Source organism: Nanorana parkeri, unplaced genomic scaffold (genome assembly GCF_000935625.1).
Source record: "Nanorana parkeri isolate BGI_ZX_2015 unplaced genomic scaffold, ASM93562v1 scaffold368, whole genome shotgun sequence".
In the NCBI taxonomy this organism is placed as follows: Eukaryota; Metazoa; Chordata; class Amphibia; order Anura; family Dicroglossidae; genus Nanorana; species Nanorana parkeri.
In genome coordinates, this window is record NW_017306636.1 from 997,970 (window position 1) to 1,009,083 (window position 11,114).

General features: G+C 40.1%; 1 protein-coding gene across 1 annotated transcript in view; it reads left to right on the forward strand.

The window, feature by feature from the left end:
- SENP6 (SUMO1/sentrin specific peptidase 6) overlaps window positions 1-11,114 on the forward strand; it is an 86,100-nt gene that overhangs the window by 45,148 nt on the left and 29,838 nt on the right. Inside the window, exons 13-16 of the mRNA XM_018558916.1 lie at window positions 1,273-1,470; window positions 4,779-5,005; window positions 5,157-5,266; window positions 7,249-7,365. Of these exons, the coding sequence (XP_018414418.1) occupies window positions 1,273-1,470; window positions 4,779-5,005; window positions 5,157-5,266; window positions 7,249-7,365 (652 nt within the window). The remainder of the gene's footprint in view (window positions 1-1,272; window positions 1,471-4,778; window positions 5,006-5,156; window positions 5,267-7,248; window positions 7,366-11,114) is intronic.

Here is an 11,114-nt window from a genome sequence, read left to right on the forward strand (position 1 = left end):
AGAGAGAGAGAGAGAGAGAGAGAGAGAGAGAGAGAGATATATATATCTGTCAGCTGAAGAGTTGCATGCTAGAGAGAGAGCCTACAAGTATGTATATAGTCTACTAATCAAATGACCGTTTTTAATTAACTAATGTTGCTTTGGATAAAAAGTGCATTAAAGAAAATATATTTCTAAGCATGGAAGTATTTTTGACAAAATAAAAAAATGTTTTTTGTTTTTTTTTCAATAGCGTTACAAAATAAATAAAGTTAAAAAAAGTTTTAATATTAATGGTAACAAAAAGAGAAATAAGAATTATCAGCAGCAAAATAAAGGCCAAGGAGAGAAGGGCAGGAAGGAGTTAAAGGAGAACTATGGGGATAAGGCTATTCCCCATAGTTCTCCTTAGGGTAACGGGAGGACACAAACTAGTGTCCTCCCGTCACCCTAGGCTCAGTATACCGCGAGATGTAGCTCGTGGTATACTGAGACGGCGCACTATACCGCGAGCTGCTGCTTGCGGTATACTGAGATGCCGCAGCTGAAGCGGATCCCGACAATTATGTGCTATCGGAGCGGGGAGGGGGGAAACCAGCCCCTCCCCTGTCACGGCAGAGAGCCGTGTCAGGATCGAGAGGTGAGAGAACGCCGGTATGTGTTCGCTCACCTCCCGATCTACTGAGCCGAACTGTGACAGTCTCATTGCCACAAGTCAGCTAGAACTATGAGGTGAGTGAAAAGCACTCGCCTCATAGTTCTTCTTTAATTAGGGCTGTTTAGGGTTAAGTAAGTGTAATTAGGGGATAAATAGAAATATATACATTTTTATTTTATTTTTTGACTCGCAAAGTTGCTTCAACTGACACACCAAAAGTCCATGACTAGTTAAAAAGTCTAATAGACACCATTCTAATGTCTTTTTGAGCAGAGGGGTATACATATATGGCAAACGCAGCTCTACGCTGTGGGGACAAAGTTATCAAAACTGGTACAGAGAATATGGAGCAGTTGCTCATGGCAACCAATCGGTTTTTCACTTCAGTTTGTTCAGTTAAGCTTTGAAAATGAGAGAGAGGAGCTGATTGGTTACAATGGGCAACTGCTCCAGATTCTGTCCTGCTCCAGTTTTGATAAATTCCCTTCTATGACTTTTTTTTATTTCAGATATATTTTCATAAATATTCCTATTTGAATGGTGTGTGTAACTTTATACAGTTGCATTTGTCCAAGTAAACTCTTAAATCTGTTTTAACATTAATACAAATAATGCATAGTTTTGACTTTTTGCAGCACCTGAAGATTCTGAAGATGGTCAGCTGGAATTATTATTGAATACATCGGAGCTAATAAAGTGCGAATGGTGCAGTGTACGAAAACTTTCAGTGATGTTTTTCCAGAGTACCGCCTCCTATTGTCAGAAACTGCGGTCGCAGTTTAAGATGAGCAGACTGAAGAATATTGTAGGATGGTATGATTCCAAGTCTTCAAGTAAGTTTCTACAATAAGCTTAAAATGAGGTTGGGAAAGGACAGTTGGCTAGCTGTAACCAGGCAATACTGTTGGTAAAATGCCAAAATGTATACTGCCACCTGCCATAGAGTTAGGACATTTTATATTGTCATGTGGTTGTGAAAAGTAAATGTTCTCTCTAGAAAATTCAGTCAAAATAGTAATATATAAGACGTTCAGAAATATCGGACCTAAGCTGGCCATAGACTGGTAGATTTTCGTATAAACATTCATAAATAAAAAAAAAAAAAATCTCGTCAGAACATTTGATGCCATCAGAGACTGGTGGAATGTCAAAATTCAAAATGACACTTAGCCCTTGTTCACACCTGAACGTTTTGTAGCGCGTTCTACGCTCGACGAACGCTCTACAAAACGCTCAAAAATATGAATCCCATTGTATTCCCACCTTGGCGTATTTCCGCCCGTCCCTAACACGCTACAAAACGGCCCACGCCTGAAAAGGTACATGTACTACTTTGGGCTGTTTTGTTGCGCGTTTCCATTGGGATACAGCCAAGTAGCCTTCGGAAACGTGCGTTTGTCGCGTGACTTTTTTACCGCGAATCGCGGTTAAAAAAACGCACGACGGTCGCGCCACAGACGCGCATATGCAATACGCCTAGGTGTGAACGAGACCTAAACCTCAGGAGGTAACTCTTAAAAAATACATTCCAGAACCTTTCCTGTTAACAAAAAATGTAGCTTATTTGTGTATCACTCAGCTGTAGATCCTCAAATCATCTCTGAATTGGTGCTGGCACTGTCCTTCCTTCTGGAGGGTGGCTACTTTTGTTCTCCATGGTCCCTGTGTGTGTTGTAAAGTAGCCACCACTCCAAGCTCACTCCTGTGATGGACTACAATCTCGCGTTTAGTTTACTAATTTGTATTAACCCCTTCATGACAGCTTGTTTTCAGTTTCTGTTCGCAAATTACTGACACGCTTTTTGCTGTGTGATTCTTCCACGGCTGTAATATACTTTCTTACTAAATGTACCCACACATATTATATATTGTTTTTTAGAGGAAAGATAGGGCTATATAATTATATCAAACGTGTACCTAACGCCTCACTTTTTATATTTTTTAGAATTTGTTTTTATAATAATTGTAGTAGCGTTCCAGAGCGGTAGCTGCTGGAACGCACTTTGATCGCTGAGAAGCTTGCCCTATTTTTTGAGTTTGCAGTGGAACGGAACACTGGCAAAGTTTTGCCATGCGTTCGATCGCACTGCGGGCAGGGGGGACGACAAGCGATGCCATTGAATACAATGCATCGCCACGCCCCCCTCCCGCCCCAAAACGCAAGGGGGAGTTTCTCAGCGATTGTGGTGCGTACCAGCAGCTACCGCTCTGGAACGCACACGCTTTCGGTGTGAACAAGCCCTAAAGGTTTCTGATGTGCCCAGACGATCAGAAGTGATACATTTCAGGCAAGTCGATAAATAGTAATATTCCTGTGCCTGAAATATATTGCACAGCTTTGTAAACATTGGACCAGTCTATGGAGCTGTCAAAACGAATAGCAGAAAGGTGACTCACTCTGCTACCTCTCTGCTATTTTCAATTGTCAAATACGGGATTGCTATTTAGCGATCCGGTATTTGTATGTAACGGCTTCTTTCTTTCATTAATGAAAGAAAGAAGCTGTTACAAAAGCTTAACTATTTCATTAATAAATGCGTCAATACTGAGGCATTCATTAATGACTGGTAACCGCTGTAGTCCATCATGGGAGTGAGCTTGGAGCAGTGGCTACTTTACCACTACAAGCTCGCTCCCATGTTGGACTACAATCTCGGTACATATTAGTAAACTAAACAGGAGATTGTAGTCCATCACATGCCTCTCAAGTCCTGGGTTCTTGGCTTGAGGAATGCTGCTGTGTACCAGGTTATGAGATAAGATAATGCAATGTATCTCTCACCTCTCCGAGACGAAAAAATAAGGTGATCGCCTGAAAAATCAACACAAGAAAGGTAGATGCAATGTGAGGCTCAACTTTAAAAAGATTCAAGTCACACATGCCTAGTCCACTTACAGGCAGTTAGAGATCAGAAAAGGTAGGGGTTACATAAGCCTCAGTTGGATCTGCCTATGCTTGCTTTCAAGTAAGAAAGGATAACACTGAGCTGTCAGATTCATATCGGACAACTCATACAGGATACCCTGGCACATTTTACACAAAGAAAGCTGTCCAGACATGCACGTAACTTATGACCTTTTTTCCCCCTCTCAAACTGCCTGGGAGTTAGTGTATGTCCACACAAACCAATTTCTGCCCTGCTGACAACATTTCACCTGGCAGAAAGTAAGGATCACCCTCCAGCAGCAACACAGACAGAAATACAAATCAGAGATGATTGGAGAATCTACAGCTGAGTAATACACAAATAAGATACATTTCTGTTAATAGTTAGGATACTTGAATGTATTTTGAAGGTTTAACTCCTGAGTTTAGTGTTACTTTACTATTATAATGAAATGATTAACATTTAAAGCTGAACCCCAGGCCAATAGAAAAAAAAGTCATGCAGTTCTTTATTAAAAACCATTTTTAAGCAGCTGGTGTAAACATCTTCATTTGACTTGTTTATCAGCTTTCTGTAATTCCCTGTACAGAACCGGACATGTTGGCATATGAGGATTGGGCATGACATAATCAGTATGCTGGTTGTTCTTTTAAGCCTCGATACAGCTACAAATGCATTATTATTTTGTAAATGTGGGATATATATTGTAGTATTTTTTTACATTTACAACCTGGTTGGACAATCACCTTTTTTATTTTATTTTTTAAAACTGCAGTGGGATTTTGTTGAGGGAATAATTAGATGTAAGCACCCACTGTCTGTGGTTTTTATTGTCCAGTCAGCAGGCTTGGGTGTGCATGACCAGGCTGTACTTATGCAGTGGAGGATGAATGTGTGGTTGTGCTGTGTAGGAAGGATGGCTACATCACTGAACTGGTTAAAAAGAATCAGCACTTTCTCCAGCATATCCATTCCAGTATATATATAACGTTTTATTTAGCTAGCTTGGTTCAGCTTTAAATTTGATGTGTTCATGTACAATGACTTTACAATATTTTGGCTAGATTTTATATAGGACATTACTGAATGGCAGCGGTGTGTGTGTGTTATTTATTTTGTTTGTGTGTTTCTGGATAAATGATTTCTATATGAGGTACAATATGTGTAAATGTAATGGAGGAAGTCCAAAGGGCTCAGTCTTTTTTGAGCAGGTGTCCAGTGTTTTTCAAGCCATTCCTTTGTTTCTTTACCAGATGTGGAAGAACAATTTATCGTCCTAATCCTTGAAAAGGCCCTGACAATGGAAGAAAATGCTTTTTTCGAAAAGATTTTAATGGAAATTGGAGTAAAAAATTCCATCCCAAATTTTTTCTCAAAAATTGTGTTTGAGGAAGCTAACCGAAGACTCGTAGCCTTTACAAAACACTCGGAAGAAGCTCTGCCGTGCAATTCACCCTCTACGGACCAAGTAGCAAGAAATGTAAATGTTTTTTTTATTACGGTGCTTTATTTTGGAAGTGTTTTTAATGTGCATTACTACCTTGTGTGTAGACAGTTAATAAAAGCCATTTGGGTTTTTAAAATTCTGCAATTTTTAGCACAACACTGACAGTTCTGTACTTGTAACACAGGTGGTTTCAGAAACTCGAATGAAGCTGCGCAATTCTACAACTCATTTGCAGTATTTTGATGAAGATGAGGCTGGCGACACACACAATGTCTTTGTTGGTCCCATTGAAAAGTATGTACTCACCTTATTAGGAAGAATTGGGTATTCCTAGAAGTTGGCTTATAGAAACATGAAGAATGTGTGTGGCACAGAGTAAAAACATGGCAAGCAGTGGGTCGTGTTGACTGTAGTTGGCAGTCTGTTGCGTAAAACATGGCAGATAGTGATTTGTGTTGACAGGAGATATTACTGTCTATTATGTAGCAAAACATTCTTTACAGGTGTTTAGACCCCCTTCCTGGCCAGGCCATTTTTCAGTGTTCAGCGCTGCAGTACTTTGACATTTATTCCGTCACGCAACGCTGTACTGATATGACTTTTATACCATTTCTTTGGGGACAGATAGAGTTTTCTTTTGATGGTGTTTAATCACCACTGGGGTTTTTATTTTTTTACTATATTTAGGAAAAATTACTGAAAATTTTGGGGGGAAAAAAGTTTTTTTTACATTATGTTGGGAAACAGTTATTATTACCCAATTTTTTGGTAAAATATAAAAGTCGGGGTCACGTCGGGTAAATAGACACCAAACATGTCAAGCTTAAAAATTCGCACCCGCGAAATCGCAAAAAAACCATATCCAAAATTCACCATAGGCGACGCTTTAAAAGCTTTCACAGCAACAGTTTAGTGTTATCAGTGATTGATGGCTCTAAAATTATTGCTCTCACTGTGACGTTCGCGGTGATATGTAACATGTGCGGCGTAATGGCCGCAATCGTCGGTTTCGCAGGTGTGCGCGCCTGACGCATGTTTGCATGCGCGTATGTATGGGTGGGGACTTTAAAAAAAAAAAAATGTAATTCTTTTTTTATGTGTAACTTTACATTTTTTGGGGGTGAAACTTTCATTTTTTTTTTTTTTTTTCCCACTTCACTTTATCACATAAGGGCCTAAGGAACCCCCTATGTGATAGCAAAAGATGTGACAGGTCCGTATTCTGACACCGGAGAGAGGACCGGAGGGAGATCGTGTACCGACCTCCCTCTGATCCCCTGTCAGAGGGGCACTATGCTGGTCCCGGGCTCGCACCAGGCACAGCGGAGCCCGGGACCAGCATGACAATGGGAGGGGGGCCGCGGAGAGAGGTGGGGGGACACGGGCCGGCAGCTTATACAAGCGATCCGCCGTCTCCATAGCCGGCGGATCGCTTGTATGTTAGCAGGCATCGCTGCCTGTTTTTATTTAAAAAATCTGTTAAAATTTTGTGTATTTCCCACTCGCGCATGGTGCGCACGAGTGGGCAGGGCTAACAGGCCATATATACACGGCCTGTTACATCCAGGAAGCTTCCGGCCGGCCGTTTTTTTTTTTTTTACTACGGCCGGCTGGGAAAAAGGGTTTAAACTTACCTGTGTCTTCCCCGCGCGCTCCCGTCCAAACATCTGAAGTGTCTTGGGCTGCCGCATAGGATCTTGGGGCGGGCGCATTTGCAGTTCAGATGTTCGGCCCGGAGACGAGTAGAGACACAAGGTAAGTATATGGATCAGCGTGCACCCGCACAGACTCCGTGGGACATGAGACAAGAGGAGGACAGAGGAGTCAGCCCTGGAAGGACAGCTGAAAAGGACAGTAAAGAAGATGATGATCGGATTAAGAGGCATAATTTAAGGTAAGTCTCTACAGCAGGATTGGGGAGGGGGGAAAAAAAAGTTTGACTTTGTCACTTTAAGTGCTTGTTTTTGTCTAAGTGATAAAATAGCAAAAGGTAAACGCACCCGATCCTCGGAGCTGACTGCCTGCCTCTCCAGTCACTGAAGCATCTCTCCACCTACGCTGCTGCATGGAAACGGTCCTCGGTGTCCTCACATTGTGTATAGAATGTGATGATTTATGGGACCTTAGACTGCTGCAGCGGACAGGGAGAGAGGCTCCAGTGGGCGGTCTAAGAGCCAGCTGGCTCCTAGGATTGGATGAGTATAACTTTTTTTAGCCCCACTCCAATGGTAAACGACTACTCAAGCTTATACCTTTTACTTTTTGTTTCTTTTTAGATTGATTGTGTATCCTCCGCCTCCTGCAAAAGGTGGGATCTCAGTCACAAACGAGGATCTGCATTGCCTAAATGAAGGAGAATTTTTGAATGATGTAATTATTGATTTCTACCTAAAGTAAGTTATCCATGTGCTGCTATTACATTTATGGTTTGCTTATTTTTAAAATATTTCGTTTTATTATTTTTTTAAAAAGGCATGTTAGAATAGAATTGTCTGGCTTACAAACCTTGCTGTTAAACAGTCCAAATGCCCAGTCAGTCAAGTTGAATACATGTTTTTAATGTGGGAATCATCCATCTGGTAGCTAAACCAAGTGCGCCTTGCCTAATTTGTTGGGTGCTTATATGCCCATCTAAGGTGAACTAAAAGAAATGTGCTGCTTTTGCTAATGCATCTAAAACCAAAACATATTTTCTCTCACTTTGTCTGTACAAGAAAGGCACACAGAAGGGAAAATATCTAAGTTCTGACCATTCTATATTCTACCCCAAATGGAAAAATAGTTTGACATTAGGCATGCTTTAACTTGCGAGAAAAGGCAGGGACAGTAAATCCTTTGCACAAATTTATGAAATTGTGGAAACCACCTTCCTATTGTATTACAAGGTGTACATTTAGAAAATGGGCAATATGACATTGACCAAGTATAAATATGCCTTCCAATGTCTAATTTGACAGCATTTTTTCCTTTTTTTTTTAAATCAGATAGTATTTATTAATTTGTTTTGGTTTTTAAGCATGTAGAAAAAACGTATGTAAAAAGCAAAAACATACAAAACCATGGGAATACAGAAATATACAAAAAAGAAATAAGAACAAGAAGTAAAAAGTAGTTAACCCCTACCACAGGGATATACATATCTCTTTATGCTTAATCAAATGAGAATAAAAAGGGAAAGGGTGTTGATGTAGCCTCTACAAAGGCAAACAAGGTTGTATGGCAACCATGAAGGAGGAGTGAGGTGAGGGCTGGCAGCATTCAGCGAGAATGACAAGTAGGCATCCCAGCAGGGCGAAAAGATAACCATTTGGACCATATTGAGTAAAAAATGTTCTGAGCACCTGGAATGATAAGCAATGATAAGTAATGATAAGCCAGCCCACCAGAGCAGCAGTGACACGACGCTCGGCGAGGTAAGTAAGGAAAAAAAAAACATAGTGCAAGCTACGTCGCTATGTATTGGGGCATTTTGACAAGTACAAGTACTTGTCAAAATGCCCTGTATCGGGCCGTATTGCGATGCTAGCATCGGTATCGGGACATCCCTACAATGCAGCCAACACATTTAGGGAATGGTTAGCTGCAATATGTTACATTTCTGTATATGTGTGTGTAGCCTAGAGTATAATCTATCTATCTTTCCTCTCAATGCATTCCACTTCTATTTCATTTTCAGCGGCTCTTTTCTCTTACACTATGCTATAGTTTGATTTCTCAAGGCACTTTTCCAATTCCTCAGTGTTCTGAGAACTTCTCAGACTTGCATATGTCCAGAGGTTTTATCTTGTTGTCCTTTGTATCCTGTCTCTTCTCTGCTACAATTTTACTTCTGAACTGAAGGTGGTGCTGAAGTTTACCTAGAAGCAAACTCCTTACATAGTTAGTATGTGGAATGATGAAAACAGAATTTTGTCTGCAAAAAATGTAGTTTCCCATGCGATGCTGAAACCTTAGAAATAAAACTGACAAGAATGGAAGAATAAATAAAGACAGACACAGCATAGTGGCAGAAAAGGCTCTGGTGTTTATTACCCAAAACAAATTTTTTTTTCTTTAAAACAAAACATGCAAATGTATAAATACACAGGCCCAGCCATAAAGCTAGGATAACCACACAAATATAAACAAATGAATAACCCAAGATTAAAGTTGTCCCTCCAGCTGATAGTTAGATGAATATCCCCTCTTATACAACACGACAAAGAAAACAATGGGCGAGGGCAGATGGGTGGATGCTGCTACGAGAACGCATTATGTGCCAGCAACTGCAAAGCCAAACAGCTGAGAGGTTAGTAATAAGAGGCCCGGCGTTGTGAGGGCTTCACTAGATGCTATAGCCCCCCCATACATTTGTGTAAGTGATTTGGGGAAAATATTTACCAAACCTAATTCAAATGTAATCGAATCACTTTAGATAATTTGATTTTGGCTTAAATTTTCTCATATTTTAACGCATGTTTGAAGCAGAACTTGCAGCTGAGCTACCCCCCGCGCTGCAAGGGTTAAGTGCTCCTTTGTGCCTAGGTGCTAAAATAATAAAGATATTCTTACCCAAAGTACTTAGTCGACCAGCTGTTAAAGCACTCCTTCCAGTTTGTCCCCTCCTCCTCCGCAGAACGTTCCTCAGCGTCCTCATGTCAATGCACAGTGTATAGACGTGATGATTTACTGGACTTTAGACCTCTGCAGAGGAGGGGGAAGAGACATTCCAGGGACCGATCTAAAAAGAGACCGGCTTGGAGCTTTGGGTGAGTAACTTTTTTTTTTTAGACTAGACACAAACGAGCGCTTAACCCTTGCAGTGCGGGAGTAGCCCCACTGCAAAGGTTAAAGAAAAAAATGCTGGAGTTCTGCTTTAACATCCAATTAATCTAATGACAGTTTTAATGTGCTCCAATCTTCCACCTAGTGGATTCAAAAAAACTATGCAGTCTGCAAAGCTTATTCCAGAATCCAACTATTACTTCTTTGTGTATTTATTAGTTTTTTCAATGTTCTAAGTAGTTAAACAATTATATAATACAGACATTTTAGGCCAGCCTCTGCAGGTTGCTAGATTGACATCAAGGTGCAGTTATTCTACTTACCATTTCAAATATACAGTTGTGCCTAAAGGTTTGCATACCCTGGCAGAAATTTTGGCATTGATATTGAAAATAGTTTAAAAGTTTGGGACAAAGCACATTCAGGTCTTTTGAATGTTGCCCTCTAACAAAAACCTTATTGTTAAATGGGGACAATTCTGAATTAGGCTCTAGAAGATATTACTTTTGAATCAAACCAAGCTCTCCAAAATGAAAGCTAGATGTTTAACTTTTTTACCATAACCTGACAAAGTTAACTGGGATGAGTTCTAGGACACACCTATGGTATCTCTGATTTCAGCTCGAAACGGAGAATTTAAACAGATGAAAGTTTTTACGGGATATATTATACCCCAGGTAAATTGTGTGAACTAGGCTTCCACATATTCTCTTACTGCTTTCAGAAATTACAGAGCAGGTGAGTTTTTTTCCATTCCATAAGGCAATGTGTGCATAACCTTTTGGAAGCAGATCACTATTTTCCTATCTGTGAGTCTAGTATTTTCTAATATGTATGAGCCAAATGTGCGTCTGTTGGGTATTTTGGTAGTTGCCTATTACAACAATGAAAAAGCTCATGCACATACTATTTTATTATGTTAAAATACAATTTGACTCACCTGGAAGAGACCCTTATCCTTTAACCCCTTCATGACTGAGGCCCTTTTTTCAATTTTTGCACCCATGTTATATTCCACATTTTAGGCCTGAAAATGACGTAAAACCCCCCAACATTATATATTTTCTGAATGCCAAGACCCTATAGAATAAAATGGTGGTAGTTGAAAATTTTTATGTTGCGCAATATTAGCGCAACTCCTTATTAAACCCCAAAATTTAGTGACAAATTTAATTAAATGCCCCAAAACACAACAAATTACCCATTTTTTAAATGAAATATAAAAGATGAGGTTACAACGAGTAAAACGATACCCAACATGCCCAGTTTACAGATTGCGTGCGACCGTGAAACGGCGAAAAACTGCAGTACCCCAAAAAGTCAATAAAAGACACTTTAAAAGCCCCCACAGGTCATCAATTTAGAAATACCCCAAAAT